This window comes from Dromiciops gliroides, chromosome 1 (genome assembly GCF_019393635.1).
Source record: "Dromiciops gliroides isolate mDroGli1 chromosome 1, mDroGli1.pri, whole genome shotgun sequence".
Lineage (NCBI taxonomy): Eukaryota > Metazoa > Chordata > Mammalia > Microbiotheria > Microbiotheriidae > Dromiciops > Dromiciops gliroides.
In genome coordinates this window covers 231,933,592-231,952,790 of record NC_057861.1, presented here as the reverse complement: position 1 = coordinate 231,952,790, position 19,199 = coordinate 231,933,592, and the positions used below count along the sequence as shown (strand labels likewise).

At 39.4% G+C, this 19,199-nt stretch overlaps 1 protein-coding gene across 2 annotated transcripts in view; it reads left to right on the top strand.

Moving 5' to 3' along the window:
* Positions 1-8,146, top strand: part of NDC80 (NDC80 kinetochore complex component) — a 52,035-nt gene extending 43,889 nt beyond the window's left edge. For both annotated transcript variants that reach the window (XM_043968901.1, XM_043968830.1), the window contains exons 16-17: positions 4,124-4,226; positions 6,691-8,146. In XM_043968901.1, the coding sequence (XP_043824836.1) occupies positions 4,124-4,226; positions 6,691-6,825 (238 nt within the window). In that variant the 3' untranslated portion in view covers positions 6,826-8,146. The remainder of the gene's footprint in view (positions 1-4,123; positions 4,227-6,690) is intronic.
* The last annotated feature ends 11,053 nt before the right edge of the window (positions 8,147-19,199 follow it).

The window sequence follows — 19,199 nt, the reverse complement described above, 5'->3', positions numbered from 1 at the left end:
TATTATCATTATATAAATTGACTTAATTCTGCTTATTTCTGCATTAGTCCATAAAAGTCTCCATAGTTTCCTCTGAAATTGTCCATTTCAGCATTTCTTATCTCACAATAGTATTCCATTATATTCATATTCTGATGTGTTTAGCTTTTCCCAAATAGAACAGTTTCCAATTATTGTCTGCTAAGAGAAGAGCTGCTGTAAATATTTTTGTATATGTAAATCCTTTTTCTCTTTCTTTGATTTCCTTGGGGTATAAGCCTGGTAGTTTATAAGTAGATCAAAGAGTATGGTTACCTTCTGGGCATACTTCTAAATTTCTTCCAGAGTAGCTGGACCGTATCATAGCACTACCAACAGTGCACTGGTATACCTGTTTTCCCACAGCCCCTCCTTCTTTTTTCAATAAGTGTAATGTAGAATCTCAGAGTTGCTTTAATTTGCATTTTCCTAATTATTAGTGATTTCAAACATTTTTAAAATATCATTGTAGCATTAATTCTTCCTTTGGAAACTTTTGTTTGATCATTTATTTATTAGGAAATGACTCATAGTCTCATAAATTTGAATCTCTTCTATATATATCTTGGCTATGAAACTGAGAGAAAGGACCCTTATTGGACTCTTCTCAGAGCCCTAAAGACAGAGAGTGAGTTTAGTTTCAAGCCCTACAACTTTATTGCACAAGCTTCCCAGCTGCCCAGCATACAAGGCTCTGAGAAGCCAAGGCCCCTGGGACTTAGGCCTGAGCGGGGCCTGCACTTTATGGGAGCCAAGCTAAGTTGGGAGTTCACCTTGAGGCACCTGAGGTGATTCCCACATGACCCTGATGTTTAAACCCCAACTTAAGTTTTACTTCTTGACAAGTTATGTATGTTTATGTGTGTTAACACAGCACTGTTCTAGTGAGGAGTGGACATTCTTGCCCAGAATAAGGTTAAGGCCTAGTGTCACAATCTGATTGGTCAACTGGTATAATCTGATTGGTTGTTAACAGGGCAGTCTTATTGGTCAATTGATACAATCCGATTGGTCATTACAGTTACCATATATGGGAGGCTGGTACTATATGCTGTGTTTAGTTGTTTCTATAATGCTGTATGTAAATGGAACTGTAATGTGATTGGTCAAGAGGAACCCTTGGTGGGTATAAATCAAGGTATGGGACCTCACTTCAGTGCACTCTCTTCGGCATATTCAGAAGAGTTTCCATCTTCACCCACCCTCTGCTGCCTGCTTAGATTATTTGAGCTATGAGCTCCTAGCAACACTTGAGCTGCTAACGCTATTCGGACTGTTAGCTGCATTTCTTTTTTTTTCTTTCTTTCTTTTTTTTGTTTTGGTTTGTTTGGGTTTTTTGTTTGTTTGTTTTTTGCATGGAGCAATGAGGGTTAAGTGACTTGCCCAGGGTCACACAGCTAGTAAGTATCAAGTGTCTGAGGCTAGATTTGAACTCAGGTCCTCCTGAATCCAGGGCCAGTGCTTTATTCACTGTGCCACCTAGCTGCCCCCATTGCATTTCTAACAAAACCATTATCAGAGAAATATTTTATGAGGATTTTTCCCACTTAGCTATTTCCCTTCTAATTTTTATTACATAAGATTTATGCAAAACTATTTTAATTTTATATAATCAAAATTATGCATTTTGTTTTCTGTGGTCCTCTCTGTCATTTGTTTGGTCATGAATTCTTCTATTCATCAATCTGAAAGGTGATTTCTAAATTTCTCTTCTGATTTGCTTAAACTCCATTTGGAGTTTATCTTGATATGCAGGGTGAAATATTAGTTATACCCAATTTCTGCCAAACTATTCTCCAGTTTTCCCAACATTTTTTGTCAAATGGTGAGTCCTCCTAGTGACTGACCTTTGGGGGGTTTATCTAATCACTATGCTACAATGTTTGTTTGATTCTGTATATCATGTACCTAATACTTTCCCATGATTGACATCTTTTTTTTTTAAACCAGTACCAAATCAAGTTCTTATAATAATTACTGCTTTGTAATACAGTTTAAGACATAGTACTATCTACCTCCTTCCTCCCTACTTTTTTTTTCCATTTTTACCCTTTTGGGAGTAATATGCAATAAAAGGGAAACTGAAGCACATTTCATCAAGCAAGATCAGCTTATTAACAGTGACATGTACTGGTCCTGTCAGTCAAGCCAGCCACCCTCATGATAAGGAAAAGAGAATTTACAAGAAAAGAATGGAGGGCAGGTAGGTGGCACAGTGGATAGAGCATTAGCCCTGGAGTCAGGAGGACCTGAGTTCAAATTCAGCCTCAGACACTTAAAATTTACTAGCTGTGTGACCCTAGGCAAGTCACTTAATCCCAATTGCCTCACCAAAAAAAAAAAAAAAAGTAGGTAGGGGGAGATGGAGAGCCTTCTGATTGGGAAAGTGGGTTGGGTTTCAAGTGTGGCTGATCATACCCCTCTCTAACAATAAAGGAATATTCATTGCTTTATTGAACTCAGCTGCCTCTTGACTAGAAAATTAGAACTACCCCTAAATCAGGACAATTGTCTTTGGCGGAGGGGCTCCAGCTTAGGCAGGTCAGTTATTTACCTATAACAGAAGTTCCACATTAAACTGGTTAGCAAACAGATTTCCCACTGGCTGCCCTTTTTTGCCCAAGAAATTTTTACATGCACTCAGGTCTATAAGTATACAAAATAGCTATACATAGCCTTTTACTGTTGCAAAATTTTTTGCGACCCCCACATTCACACAACCCCATGTGGGATCATGACCCACAGTTTAAGAAGCTAGAGACTGTTATAAGTAAAACTAAATCTAGGTGATGCAGTGGATAGAGCACTGGCCTTGGAGTCAGGAGGACCTGAGTTCAAATCCAGCCTCAGACACTTAACACTTACTAGCTGTATGACCCTGGGCAAGTCAAAAAATTAAGGTAAGAACACATGTCACATTACTCTTTAGGGAGAGTTCATTCAAAATGGACACAACATAGAGCAGTGGATAGAGTTGGTCTCTGAGACAGGCAGGCCTGTCCCGACCTCTTCCACATAGTGACTGTGACCCTGGGCAAGTCACTTAACCCCAATTGCCTCACCAACAAAAAAAACCTAAATATGGTTGCCCTATTTCTGTCCCAGGGATAGGGAAAATTAGCTGGGGTTTATCATATATTTGCTACTTTAGAGGCTACTGCACCAGTTGGGGGCATTAAGAATTTTTTAAAGTATATTAAATATTAGTAAAGAGAGAACATGTGGAGTTCAGAAAATTCAGAAGCCTTGCACAAGGTACTGCCAACACCTCTGAGTCTCAGGAAGTTCCTGTGCCTGTGAGAGCAGAAGCTACCTCTGGGTCTGGATAAGAGGTGGCCCCTACACACTGCTGCAAGCTAATTGGCTAGCATCACCCAAATCCATTGGTTCACTGGACTTGAGGGCGGTCCATTTGCAGAAGATTCAGGGGTCAGAGAACTCACCCCCTGAGAGCCAGGCTCTGAGGTAGATGTGGTTTCAATCAAGTCAATCCAATCAATCTTAATATAACCCCCTCGAAGAGAGGGGGCCTCTGGGCATTCCAAAACCCATTATTTTCTCATAGAACTATAGCAACACTTCCTTTCAACCATGCCTTTAAGCCAATTCAGATGAGGAGAGATTACATATTTGAACAGGGTAAATTGAGACAGGTGCTGACCATTATAAAAATCAAAAATTCAGCAGGGGCAGCTAGGTGGCACAGTGGATAGAACACCGAGTCTGGAGTCAGGAGAACCTGAGTTCAAATGCGGCCTCCGACACTTAACCCTTACTAGCTGTGTGACCCTGGGCAAGTCACTTAACCCCAATTGCCTCACCCCCCCAAAAAATCAATACAGCATAAAATCAATTACATCGTAAAATCGATACAATAGAGATCAAAGGAATTATCAATTGCTATCTTTTCACACCTTGAGATTCATGACCTTTTGTCCTTCTACTTGAACTTTTTTATTATTTTTTCTAGCTCTATAAAATATTCTTTTCGGATTTTGATTGGTGCAGTAGTTATGTTGGTTCAACCCATCCTTTTAAGTCCTTACAACCTGCAAGGAACTGGTTAAAATTCTTAGATGAATTAAACAAAAGTTTTACTCCACAGATTCCAGCTGGTGTTACAAACAACAACTGAAGAAAGACGAAAAGTGAGCAATAACTTACAACATCTCTTAGAAATGGTTGCAAATCATGTTGGATCTGTCGAAGTAAGTAAAAGTTTGTTGGAAACACTGAGATCTTTCTGAATTTAAATTTCCTTTGGCTAAAGCTCTATTTTCCTATTTTTAAAACACTTAAAACTAATTTTTATATTCTACAAAAATTTTGCTCTACACTAATTAGATTAGGTTCTGTGCATGTCTGTGGCTTCAATTGTAATCATAAACATTACAGACATTTTCAAACTGCCTAATCTCTGCACAGTGATAAGCACCAAAGACAACATCCAACAGTAGCAGATTGCTGGGTTTTAATATAAAGTTAACTTAACTCGTAAGGATTTTACTAATTAATGCTAAAGTTTTAGGCTGTGGATTTCAAATCTTTTGAGATTTTCTGTATATCCTAAATTCACTGAGAAAAAAACAAACCAAGGATAAAATAGTTAAAAATTAACTATGTCAGGGCAGCTAGGTGGCGCAGTGGATAGAGCACCAGCCCTGGAGTCAGGAGTACCTGAGTTCAAATCCGGCCTCAGACACTTAACACTTACTAGCTATGTGACCCTGGACAAGTCACTTAACCCCAATTGCCTCACTAAAAAAAAAAAAATTAATTATGTCAAATCCAGCCTCAGACACTTGACACTTACTAGCTGTGTGACCCTGGGCAAGTCACTTAACCCCCATTGCCCTGCCAAAAAAAAAAAAAAAAAAGAACTATGTCTTCATCAAAAATATCGTTCCCAATTAAATTCATTTTCCTTAAAAAAAAAAAACTAGGTTACTAGTCTAATAGATCCAAAGAATACTATAAATATAGTTAACTTAGATTTTAATGCAGCCTTTGGCAAAGTCCCTAATCTAATAATAATCTAGTAAGATTGTAATAAAGTCTCATTTATGAACTTGTTCTTGTTTTTACTTAAAGAAAGAAATAGGGGTAAGTATGGCAAGATAGTTCATCTGAAAAAATCTGGAAATTTTACTAAACTAAAAATTCACTCTGAGGCAAAGGTAAAGGTAAAATAAAAGACAGCCCAAAAAAATTGTGATCTTAAATTGCTTTTAAATAGTCATGAAAGGGGGCAGCTAGGTGGCGTAGTGGATAGAGCACCGGCTCTGGAGACAGGAGAACCTGAGTTCAAATCCGGCCTCAGACACTTAACACTTACTAGCTGTGTGACCCTGGGCAAGTCACTTAACCCCAATTGCCTCACCCCCCAAAAAAAAATAGTCATGGAATATGGGAATAGGGAAGAAATAGTTCCTCTGTTCTCTATCTCAGTCAAACCAAAGCTAGAATGTGATGTTCAGTTCTTGACTCATAACTTCTTATGAAGGACATTGTTCAACTGGAGGACATCTAAAAAATTATATCATTTGAAGAAATAGAAGACATTTCATCTGGAAATGGGAGGGGGGGATGAGGTACGTGTTTACTATTCAAGTATTTAAAGGGCTATTATGTGAAAGAGGGGTTTTACTTGTTCTGCTTTAGCCCATAGAAGGCAGAATTATACATTAAAATTCCTAGAAATTGTGCTGCCTTGGAGGGAGTGGAGATTCTTCATCTACACCCCCTAGTAACTGTCTTCAAGCAAAGGTCGAATGAACCCTTGGGTAGGCTGTAAAGAGTATTCTTTTTTAGATACAAGTTAGACTAGGTAGCCTCTGAGGTGCTTTTCAATGCTATGGGTGAAATCAAAATGAGTGGTCAAAGGTTGACCAACCACTATTCAGAGACATAGTTTATAGAAGTCATCAAAGCAAAATAAATTGCTAAAACCTAATAGGAAATAGTTTTTCTTTGACCTATTTGGACTCTAACTAGAGTTAAACTAAGACTTGTTTCTTCAAGGAATATTTTTGTCTTCTAAAGTAAAACATTTTTCTAGGCTGTATATAGGTCCAGATGTCCCTTCCTGGCCTAGGCCACACACTGTGCCCCTGTATTTGATTTTACACACCAGGCTCCATTTCTCCTTCTGTTTTATAGAACGTGTTTTAACTTGTCATTCTACAAGACAAAATGTTTATTGATAAGACTTCTATAACATATATCTTAAGGGGTGAAATGAACCAAAAACTGATTTCCTTCTAGAGCCTCCATTTTTGTGAAGAAACCTAGGCTACCCATCCTTTATTCCCCTCCCAACTGTACTTTTGACTCCACAACTTCATCCCTCTATCACTCCTCCCCACTCCCCAAGCTAGGACCTTCCCTTCCCCTCTCTTTTCACCCCACTTTTGGGTGTTGTCTTCCGCCATTATAATGTAAGCTCTTTGAGGACAGTCTTTCTTTTGCTCAGATTTTAATGCAGCCTTTGGCAAAGTCCCTTAGCACAGTGGCACTTATTACCAACCTATCTCATACTTTTAAAACTAGATCATCATAAACCAAAAATATTAGTAAAAATTTCACTGCATCATTTTTAGTGCCATAGTTTGGATTTTCTTTGTGCATTCATTGGTTTTAAGTTATTGACAATTTCATTTTTTTTTCTTCTAGAAGCACCTTGAGGATCAGATTGTTAGAGTAGACAGAGAATGTGAAGAATTCATTGCTGAAGATTTCTTGGAAAATATTAAAGAAATTGTAGACAAGTACAAAAAAAAAGCTTCTGTTATCTCTTCCAGTGAATGAAGGAGAAATGCTAATTATTGTATTGTAGATGAAGACTTCACTTCTTAAGATGTCGATGTCAGGTCTTTTTTTTTTTCTAATGGAAAAAAAAATATTCCTGGCTACTTAAATATTTGTTTAAGTGTCTCCTGCCAATTGTCAGTATACATCAAGGGTGGGAAGTTGATTAGAATTGTTCAACCTATATCTTCCAATCATTCTTGAATTTATTTTCTAAGTATTAACCTGCCAGTATATGATATTTATTCAACTCCCCTTATTCTTGATGGATCTTCATGACTGTTGAAAGACAAACCATGTATTTGTATTTATAATTAAAAAATTGTTTAAATCAAAAGCCATACCCTCTGATGGCCTTCAGAAATTCAGTGGGAGGAAGAAAAGCCAGAGTTTTTCTTTCTTCACCTATGATACTATATCCAATTTAGAATTTTTGCATTATTATCCACAAATATACCCACTGTGTACATAGTATTAGGCACTACAAATACCAATGGAGCTTAAACCATTAAAAGCCATAATTCTAAGGAACTTAAAACCTTTAGTGGAAGACTTATGATTCCAAGAACTAACTTCTCTTCCTCCAAATGAGCATGATTCATATGCTAAAACATGTATGGATCTAATTTATAAATTAGACAGTAATGCAATTTTGCTTAAGTATTTGTTTCTCTCATCAACTGTGAACCTGAATTCTCCTGTGGCCTCTTTGAACTCATGATGGCAATACTCTCTAAGGACATTTATCCTTTGTGTCTAGGTTAAGAGCTCAATAATTGCCAGTTACATTAAGAGCTCTATCTCATTGTACTGAGTACATAACCCTAATTGGATCTGTGATAATAATCAAAGCTTGTCATATACATTCCACTGTAACATTCAAATACTCAGTTTCGCCAATGGAGGGATTCCATTCAGTCATTCATCCATCACTCCCCTGTTATCACCAACCCCATCCCCCCATCAACCAGGAACCCCTCATTACCCGAATTACGATTCTGGAGGGTCAGGTTAATCTGTTTCAACAAATGAATAAACTGCAATGTTTTAAAGGATTGATGGAGAATGGTCACAGCTTCCTTGAGCACTATAAATACTTGGCTCTACAGGAGCTTTATGAAAGATGTTCAGCCAATCATCTACAGCTTGTGTAAACTCTGACCTGTATAGCTTCACCTAAAAACTCGGAGAGACCATCAACCCAAATTTGAGAGTACCCACCTTACCATCCTTAATGAGGAGCATCTTTCTAATGCCATGTGGAAGATATATTTGTTTTACTATATACTCACCTGTAGCTGTGTATTTGTGTGTATGTGTGTGTGTGTGTGTGTGTGTGTGTATATATATATATATACGTGTATATTTTTGTGTATATGCCAACAGGGAAGTGGGGAGGAACTGTTTCTAAATAAATGTTTTGGGGATTTGAAGATGAGCTTGCTTATTACTTTTAATATCAGAAACTTAATTATGGGTAAGATACCCAAGACTATGATGAAATAGGATGAATAGATGAAAAGACATTATTAAGCATCTTTTATGTGCCAAGCACTGAGGAAGACAGTCCTTGCCCTCAAGGAACTTACATGCTAATTGGGGAAGACAAGATCTAGATTGACAGTGTCAGAGAAATGGTCACAAGGCAACTGATCAACGTGCTTTTTTTAGAAATGGTGAGGTTGGGGCAACTAGGTGGCATAGTGGATAAAGCACTGGCCCTGGATTCAGGAGGACCTGAGTTCAAATCCAGCCTCAGACACTTGACACTTACTAGCTGTGTGACCCTGGGCAAGTCACTTAACCCTCATTGCCCAGCAAAAAAAAAGAAAAAAAGAAACAGTGAGATTGTTGTAGTATATGATATGATCATCCCCTACTGAAATGTGAAATATCTAATATGAAGTCAAAGTCAAGATGGTGAAGTAGCTGGAAGTACAGTGAGCTCCCAGCCAAACATCCAGAAAAATACACCAAACTGAATCCTGATGGAGAAATCCAAGAGAAAGAGTCATTTTTCCAGCCCAGGTCCATATTGGGAGACAGACGGGTCCATCTATACACTGAAGAAGGGGCCTGGACAGGAAATGGCTACAAGGAGCACTCCAGGACAAGGGAAAGGCTCCGCACCTCGGTAAGCAGAAGTCCTAGACCCATACCAGGGTGCCATGATGGGAATAGGTGCCACCTGACAAGCTTTGTTACCCCCTACCCAGTAGTGGGTCAGTCCTCAGGGCTGGCTAAGAAGACCTGCTCCCAGGAGCAGCCATAGGTCCTGGGTGTGTACCAAGAGAGGAGCAAGTTCTCAGCAGCTATGTGATTAGGACCCCCAGGAGCAGAGCAAGATCTCAGTACCAGCTTCTAGCACAGTCTGAAATTCAGAGGAATCACTGGAACAGGAATCCCAGACTAAAAGGAAGCCTACAATTCGGCCCCTCTAAAGCAGCACAGCTTCCAGGATGGTTGAGAGTAGCCGACTCTAGAAGCAGTTGGCCCTTGCTCACATCCAAACCCAGGTCAAGAACATGTCGAGCATAGAACAGGGGGGCAATCATCAGACTGCTTTGTATCAGACCACTGTGGGAGCATGAGCTACCCCTGAGATCACACAATACTCAACACCCAAGAAAGTAGGAGAAAGTCCAACTAAAAAGCTTATATGGTGGCAATGATCCTCAAGACACAAACCCAGAAGAATGGCAAGAAAACATCCACGAGCAAAAAAACCTCAAAGAAACTGAATTTGGGACAAACAAGAATTTAAAAGAAATATAAAAAGGCAAGCACAAACAATGATACACAACTAAGCGAGGATCAACTGCTTACATTCTTTTTTTTTTCTTTTTTTAGTGAGGTAATTAATTGGGGTTAAGTGACTTGCCCAGAGTCACATAGCTAGTAAGTGTTAAGTGTCTGAGGCCGAATTTGAACTCAGGTACTCCTGACTCCAGGGCTGGTGCTCTATCCAGTGCGCCACCTAGCTGTCCCTTGCTTACATTCTAATATGAGGATGTGATACATATGTCCTCTCTGAATCTGTCATCACCAGAGTCATAGAGGAAGTTTATTTAGACAGAGGACCTGGGAGTATTCTGAGATCCTGCTTGCTGCACTAACTGGGTTGAGACAATCCTCTGTCCTGGAAGAACATAGGGTTCCCTAGTGACCTTTACTTTCTTTTTTTCTTTCTTTTTTTGCAGGGCAATTGGAGCTAAGTGACTTGCCCATAGTCACACAGCTAATAAGTGTTAAGTGTCTGAGACCAGATTTGAACTCGGGTCCTACTGAATCCAGGGCCGGTGCTCTATGCACTGCACCCCCTAGCTGCCCCCCCCCGAACTTTACTTTCTAAAACTGGACTCACAGTCCCCCACCCCACCCCCAGCATAGGTATGGCTGTCTACAGGTTAAGTCTCTGTCTGGATACCCAGTTTATGTCTAAGGAAAGGCCTGTAGGCCTGCCAGATACATCAAAGAAAACAACACCTGACTGAGTTCAGGTTCTGAGAATAGCATGTAAAATAATGGGAGTCACTTCAAGTCAATGCTTTATTGCAAGCAATGGGGAAGAGGGAGAAAGGGAAAGAGGACCCATCATACAACTCAAGCATGCACACTAACAGAGTATAAGTCACATAAGGGCAGTGCTGTCTGGGGGAACACAGAGGCACAGGTCCATTCAGCAGGAAGGGGTGCTCCTGCCAGAGGGAAGGGTATGCTCTAGAGTGTTTTTCTGAGGATGAGGTTCTTATACTATAATTTTGGATGTCCTTAGAACTGTCCAAATTGTGTATCAAGGGTCAGAGCAAAACATTATGGGGAGAGGGGGAAGAGTAGTGGTAATCAGGGAGGGAAAAACAAGTTGGTGCTAAGACTTATGGGAATGCAGTGGGACCCCAAGAAACCTAAAGATCCCAACCCTCCAAGACTGAGAGAAAAGCAGCTCTCTCTCCCACCTCAGGTATGAGGTATGACAGGACAAGACCCTAGTATGCTGATAAGTAATATTAAGGTCTGCAAGAGGATATGCAGAATATGGTTGGATGCTGCACATCCTACTGATACCCTGTTACCAAAGATCCCCTCTTAGTTATCCTGCCTCAGTCTTTCCATTCCCCCTTACCTTGTGATTCCCTTCTCTTTCTTTGTTTTGTAAAGATACAAAAGACCAGTCTTCTCTTACTCCAGGGGGCAGTCACCAAGGTGATCTGTTATCCGTCTATACATTCCTTTCCTAATAAATTCTCTTTTTATTTTACAAGATTCGTGATGAGCCTCCAATTCTTTGGGTGAGCTAGCCCCCCAGTTCAGGTCACAAGTCTCCTCCAAACAAGACAAAATGTTATTGGGGGGATAGAGCTGTGCCAAACTTCAAAAAATATTATTGTCAGTATTTTTTCATGAGTATGTTCTATAAACTTACTGCCTCACTTAAGACTGTCATGATGGTCTTAAATCCATCAGACCAAATGTTATATTAATGGTTTCCATGCATAGATTCTGTAAGCTATAGTATCAAGAGAAAACTGTCATAGTAGTCTCAAAATTACCACACCCAATTTTATAACAGTGATTCTGTTACATTTTGATGATTTTAAAAGAACATAAAAGGATTTAAAGAGGAAGACACTAGGGGAAAAGAAGGTTTGAGAAAATTATCTCACGTAACTATGGTCTGCAAATTCAAATAAACAAGGAGGAAGGGGTAAGGAGAATAAACCTCACGCTTTTCTGAATCTCATCAAAGGAAAGAATAAACACACACACACAGAGTTGGATACAGAAATACATGTCACTAAAAGATAATAGGGAAAAGGGAGAAGGGAAAGGAAAAATAAGAGGAAGGGTAAGTGAAGGAAAGGATTAGTCCTAAGCAAAGCAAGCTCCAACTAAAATTGTACAAAAATACTTGTAATTGCTCTTTTTGTGGTGGCAAAGATTTAGAAACTGATGGGGAATGGCTGAATGGGTTATAATATATGTGTGATGTAAGAAATGATGAAGAGGATTGTTTCTTTTTTTTTTGCCTTTGAATTTTCCCTGTTACATATAAAAACAAATTTTCACATCGATTTTTAAGACTTTCTGTTCCAAATTCTCTTCCTCCCTCCCTCCCCACCACTCCTTAAGAATTCAAGCAATTCAATATGAGTTTTATATGTGCAGTCATGCAAAACATAACAGACAAAACAAACTTTAGAAAAAGGAACTAACAAAAAAATTATACTTCAATCTGTATTCAGATACCTTCGGTTCTTTCTCTGTAGATGGATTGCATTTTTCATAAGTCCTTCTGATAGCATTCTGCTCTTCATTTCTTACAGCACAATAGTGTTCCATCCTAATCTCTGCTTCAAATTTTTTTCACAGTTACTATTGCTATTTGTATTTCCCTCCATCCTATTCCCTTCCCTTGATATTTATTTTATTTTCTATCTTCTTTCACCCTATCCCTCCTCAAAAGTGTTTTGCTTCTAAAAAAAGAAAAACAACAGCACCAAAACCAAAAGAAATAGTATGATTCAATCTACATCCATATTCCACAGTTCTTTTTTTTCTGGATTTGGAGGCTATTTTCCATGATGAGTCCCTTGGAACTATCTTGTACCATTGTACTGCTGAGAAGAATCAAGTCTATCACAATTGATTAACACACAATATTGATGATACTATGTACAATGTTCCCCTGGTTCTGCTCATCTCACTCATCATCAGTTCATGTAAGTCCTTCCAGGTTTCTCTGAAATCCACCTGCTCATCATTTCTTATAGCACAATAGTATTCCATTACATTCATATACCACAACTTGTTCAGCCATTCCCCAATTGATGAGCGTCCTCTCAATTTCCAATTCTTTGCCACCACAAAAAGAGTAGCTATAAATATTTTTGTACATGTGGGTGCTTTCCCCTTTTTTTATGATTTCTTTGGGATAAAGACCTAATAGTGGTATTGCTGGGTCAAAGGGTATGCACAGTTTTACAGCCCTTTGAGCATAGTTCCAAACTGCTCTCCAGAATGGTTGGATCAGTTCACAGCTCCACCAACAATGCATTAGTGTTCCAATGTTTCCACAGCTTCTCCAACATTTATTATTTTCCTTTTTTGTCATATTAGCCAATCTGATAGGTGGTACCTCAGAGTTGTTTTAATTTGCATTTCTCTAATCAATAGTGATTTGCAGCATTTTTTTTCATATGGCAATAAGATAGCTTTGATTTCTTCATCTGAAAATTTCCTGTTCATATCCTTTTGACAATTTCTCAATTGGGGAATGATCTGCATTCTTATAAATTTGATTTAGTTTCCTATATATTTTAGAAATGAGGCCTTTATCACCTTATTATACTTCAATATTTATTACTAGCTATAAAAATTGTTTCCCAGCTCCCTTCTAATTTTGGCTGCATTGCTTCTGTTTGTACAAAAACTTTTTAATGTAATCAAAATCATCCATCTTGCATTTCATAATATTCTCTATCTCTTGTTTGGTCATAAATTGTTCTCCTCTCCATAGATCTAAGAGGTAAACTATTTCTTCCTCTCCTAATTTACCTATGGTATCACCTTTTATGTCTTCTAAATCATGTACCCATTTCGACCTTATTTTAGTGTACTGTGTAAGGTGTTGGTCTATGCCTAGTTTCTGCCATACTATCTTCTACTTTTCCCAGCAGTTTTGTCAAATACTGAGTTCCTATCCCAGAAGCTGGAGTCTTCAGGTTTATCAAACAGTAGTCATTTACTACTGTGTCTCCTGTGCCTAACCTATTCCATTGATTCACCATTCTATTCCTTAACCAGTACCAAATAGTTTTGATGATTGATGATTATAGTATAGCTTCAGATTTGGCATGGCTATCCCACCTTCCTATGCATTTTTTTTCATTAGTTCCCTTGATATTCTTGACCTTTTGTTCTTCCAGATGAATTTTGTTATTATTTCTTCTGGCTCTATAAAATAATTTTAGGTAGTCTGATTGGTATTGATGGAGGAGGAAAAAGGGGGTTAATAGATAAACTGACTTGAATCCTTATTAATAGTAGCAAAAATGGTTAACAGAGAAACTTAGGTTTGTGTTCTTACTGTAACTAGAGGGTTCCATCCCTACCAAACAACTCCATCAACAAAGACAGTAATCAGGGACCATTAACCATTAATAGCCATTAATATTCCTAAGTGACAGGATGGGGCAGCTAGGTGGCACAGTGGAGACTGGCAGGTACTTTTATAGAGGACTGATGGGGGTGGACCATCTGCCTGTGGAAAGTTCCTTTAGTGAGGAAGGACCATCCCCCTCTGGCAGTGACTGGAGGAATTGGGTGAGGGGTGGCTACAGATCTCTCTTCAGGACACAAAGGCCGAAGCCACACCCAAATTTATCTCCCAGGGGGTAAAGGAGAACAGAATGGTGGCGGGTGGGAGTTCCCAAAGCTAGCTCATGCCGAACTGGTTCCACTTATCTCTCTAGGGTATCTGTCCTCTGGTTTAGTTTCTTAAGGAGAAGATTCCTTGATGTGCCCCAGAGAACTTCTGGGGTGCTCTGCACCCCATGACAGAAGTATAAGGTCCACTCCTGAGTTATGCCCATACAAGGAAGAGGGGTGGGAATACTGTGTTCCGATTAGCTAGTTTTTGCATGTAGATTGTAACCCTTGAATAATCAGACCAGTGATGAAAAAGGGGAGGGTCTATTCCCATTAGGGACTAGGGTATAAAACAGGGCCTGCGAGCCCTGTTTCGGGGCACCCACTAGCTGCATACTGGGGTCCCTCCTCATGAGAAGAAAATAAAGAGCCTTTGCCACACCCCTATTGAGTTCCTGAGAATTATTGAGAAGAGGATGGATTTTTCCCTCACACATGTAATATTTATTGCATCATGATCTGAGAAGGATGCATTTACTATTTCTGCCTTTCTATATTTGACTGTGAGGTTTTTGTGCCCTAATACAGGGTAAGTTTTTGTGTATATACCATGTACCACTGAGAAAAATGTATATTCCTTTTCATCCCCATTCAATTTTCTCCAGACGTCTATCACATCTAACTTTTCTAAAATTCTATTCACCTCTTTCTCTCCTTCTTTCAAAGTTCTTTCTTTCAGAGGACAGCTAGGTGGCTCAGTGGATAAAGCACTGGCCTTGGATTTAGGAGGGCCTGAGTTCAAATTCGGCCTCAGACACTTTATGTTTTCTAGCTGTGTGACTCTGAGCAGGTCACTTAACCCTCCTTGCCTTGCAGGGAAAAAAAAAGTCCTTTCTTTCCCCCTCTTCCCCACCCACTCCAATGTCTAGTTCTCCTTGCAAATAAGGTTACATTAAATCTCTTCATCTTGGTCAGGCCCATTCAACCTAGCAAGGAATTTAATCTAAGGTGGAGAAGCTCATTATTATGTTCTAGTCTAGTTTAGGTGGAGACAAATTTTTTTGTCTAGACCGGAAGGCCTCTCAGTCTAGGGAGGAGTCACTTAGCCCACCCATTGAAAAGGGTATGCATTCTTTGAATTAATAGCCCAAGGTTGGGAGTGGTCTGCTTCATTAAATTAACTTGTTTGCACATGTATAATTCTTATGCCCTCAGGGAGTGGTGAGGGGAGAGAGGGAAGGAGGGATAAATTTGGAACTCCAAACTATAAATCAAAATGTTTATTATGATTAAATTAACTTAGGTTAACCAATTAGAATAAATTGTGGGTTAACCAATTAAATCTGATTGCTATTTGATGAACCACCTATTGTTTCAAGGGTATAAGCTGTGAGCTATCACCTTGATTGACTTTAGTCAGAGATGACCTTATTATTAATAACCTTCTGGCCTTATTAATAAAATGAATAAGTTACCCAAAAACCTATGTCTTTCATATTTTTAATCATCATACCTCTTGAAAGAGGTGTACAGAATGAGACTTTTTTTTAAACATGTTCTATATAGGAATTTGTTTTGTTTGACTATACATGTTTGTAACAAGGGTTTTGTTTTTATTCCTCAATTGAATAGAAAGAAGGCAGATTTTTGCTGAATAAAAAAATTAAATTAAATTTTTTAAAAGTATTTATGGGGCCAGTTATGTGGTAAAATATGAAAGTTTTTAACAGTCGGTTAGGATAAGTGAAAGACGCCAGTTTTTCAAGGACCACCCTTTTGGGGAGGAGATGAACAGTCTGCCTGCTGCGCATGTCAGACTGCCTGCCGGGTACAGTCCGCCTGCTGCGCATGTCAGACTGCCTGCCAGGTACAGTGCGCCTGCTGCGCATGTCAGACTGCCTGCCGGGTTTTTTTTTGACTTCCGGGGTGGAGAGAACGGGAGTAGCCTTTTTTGCCGGCTTGGCGGGACTCCTGGCGGCGCGGGACAGACGGTCTGACTCACTCCAAAGGTGGCCTAAATCGGTTTGGTGAGTTTTTATAAGGAATATAGACTAAGCCTAGATTTAAGACGATTTGTACTGTATTTCTATTTTCCTATCCTTCTAATCAACAACACCTTATATACAATAAAGGCTCTATCTAGAAAACCAGAAGCTTCTTCCATTTACTAGTCTGGGAGATAAATTAAGGGAAGGGTTAAGTAGGGGAGATTTATGATCTAATATCCAATTTTAAATCTCACAGTTTGGCGACCCCGAAGGGACCTTAAGGACCCTCCCACCCTCCCTAGTTTGGCCATAAGCCGGCTAATTCGGTGGATTTTCCAAATACCCCCCCCCCCCCCCCCCCGCGGACTTTCCCTTTGTCTAATCTCCCTTAAAGACTTTAAGCCTCTAAAAGTCTTGCTTTAAACAGAAAAGCCAGCCCAGTTTAAAGGGCAAGATGCTCGAATATTCTACCATCCCTTTGATTTTTCTCATCGGAATGTATTGGGACAGCATAACATCCCGACTTAGAGGAATAGTTTACTCAATGGTCCTTCATAACATTATTGGTTTTTTCCTCATTCAGGCAGCAAAAAGTTTTTTGTATAATAGTATACGTGAGAATCTTTGGGAAAATACGTTTAATATAAGTAGAAATTTTATGCCTGCAATTGAAATACCTTTTAATACCACATCCATAGTTCATACGACTAAGGATTTTATTTTTTTTTGTTGTTTTTTTTTTGTTTTTGTTATTATCATTGTTTTTGTTATTATCATTGTTATGATGTGGGGGAAACTCTCACATATGGAGAGAGACCTCAAAATGGCTGTTTCTACTAGAGATGATCCAAGTTCAGAATCAGATCAGCAGAAACTACTCCCTCTGCAGGAAGCTATAGAACATAGTAAGAAGGGAGTGCCAATTCAAGTCAGAAAATATAGCCCCTTTAGACCAAGTGACTTGAGCGCATGGAAATCAATCATCCCTAGTTTTGAGAAAAATCCAAACACTGTAATTTCACAGTTAAGGACTATATTTAATGCATATCAACCCAGTTGGGCTGATGTTACTTGCCTTTTGGAAACTTTACTGTCCCCAACTGAGATTACAGATATTATCTCAGCAGGAAATGCCCTTGTTGCGAAAGGTAAGGCCGATGTGGAATGGCCTCTAAAGGATCCAGAGTGGAATTATAATGATGATAGGGATTTCCAAAGATTAAAAGATGCTAGAGAAACACTTCTGAAGGGAATGGAATCTTGCTCTAGAAAACCGGAAAACTGGCAGAAATTTTTAAGCCTACCTCAGGAGGCTAATGAAAGACCAAACAGATTTTATGATAGACTTTGTGAGGCCGCTAGACAGTACACCAGATTGGATCCAGTAGATTTAAGAGATTCCTGTATCATTCTCAACACATTTGTTTATAATTCACTGCCAGAAATACGCAGATACTTTCTGAAACAATGTCCAGACTGGAGAAATCTCTCAGTAGATAGAATTAAGGAACTTGCAAATTATGTCTTTGACTCACGTGAGGAAGATCCAGATCACCCTAAACAGAGCATTCTGGCACCAGCGATTCCTAGTCAGCCATGTGGACACTGGAACAAGGACACTAAGGTGTGTTGTTACTGTCGTAAGGAGGGGCATGAATTGAGAGAATGTAGGACTTGGAGAAGAAATTCTAATTCTGATTACAGGCGAAATCAAAATAGAAATAGATCTTTTTGGAGGAATACAGAAAGGCAGTACCAGAATAATGGTAACCAAGACCCCCCTCAGAAGAGGACACAGGAATGATGGTGTCTTGGGGAGGAATGGAACATAGATAATGAAAGCCATATATTCCCAGATCCGGATTTTTTGAATGCACTTGTGCCAGTCCATTCACCTCCCCAGAGTAATGAACCACATGTCACCTTAAAAGTGGGGGAGACTTATTATGATTGTCTGCTAGACACAGGAGCCTCTAAATCAGTATTAGTAAGCAAACCAGATGCTGGGTGTAGACCTGTAGGATTTTTGAATGTAGTGGGAGTCTCAGGAAAGAGCCAGAGAGTGGCAAAATTGAATCCTCGCATGGTATCTATGGGGCCCTTAACAGTGGAACATTCATTTTTACTCATGCCTGATGCCCCGTAAATTTATTAGGTCGTGATCTCCTTTGCAAGCTTAGAGCAACCATATCTTGTGCTCCAGATGGGGCTGTCTCCTTACAATTGCCAGAGGATACTGTTCATTTATTACCAATTTTACTTACAGAAGCTCAAGGAACAGCAGGGGAGGTATCCAAAATCCCCTCTGACATTCCTGAGTCTTTATGGGCCTCATCCCCTAATGAGGTGGGGCTCCTTAAGTCTGCCATGCCTGTTACCTTTAAAGTTAAGGGGGGACCACCCCCCTCCATTCCACAGTATCCATTGTCTAGGGAAGCAATAGAAGGGATCACCCCTATAATTGAGGCTTTGAAAAGCCAGGGTATTATTATTCCATGTCATCACTCTCCATGCAATACTCCCATTTTGCCAGTTAAAAAACCCAAGCCTGGGCCAGATGGTAAACCTGTTTATCGTTTTGTGCAAGATCTTAGAGCGATTAATAATTATGTTATTCCTAGACATTCCATAGTTCCAAATCCGGCTATGATAATTTCCTCAATTCCCTATGAATCTACATGTTTCACAGTGGTAGACCTTTGCTCTGCCTTTTTCTCCATACCAGTACATGAGGACTTCCAATATTTATTTGCTTTTACCTGGAAAAATAGACAGTGGACCTGGACTAGACTCCCACAGGGATTTGTAGACAGTCCCACATTATTTTCCCAAATTTTACAGCAGGATCTGGCCTCTATTACCTTTAAGGGCTCCACACTAGTACAATATGTAGATGACTTACTTTTGGCCTCTCCTAATGCTGAAATTTGTCAGGAAGATAGCCGTCACTTACTGCTGGAGCTGCACAAGAGAGGACACAAGGTTTCCAAGACAAAGGTACAATGGTGTTTGCCCCAG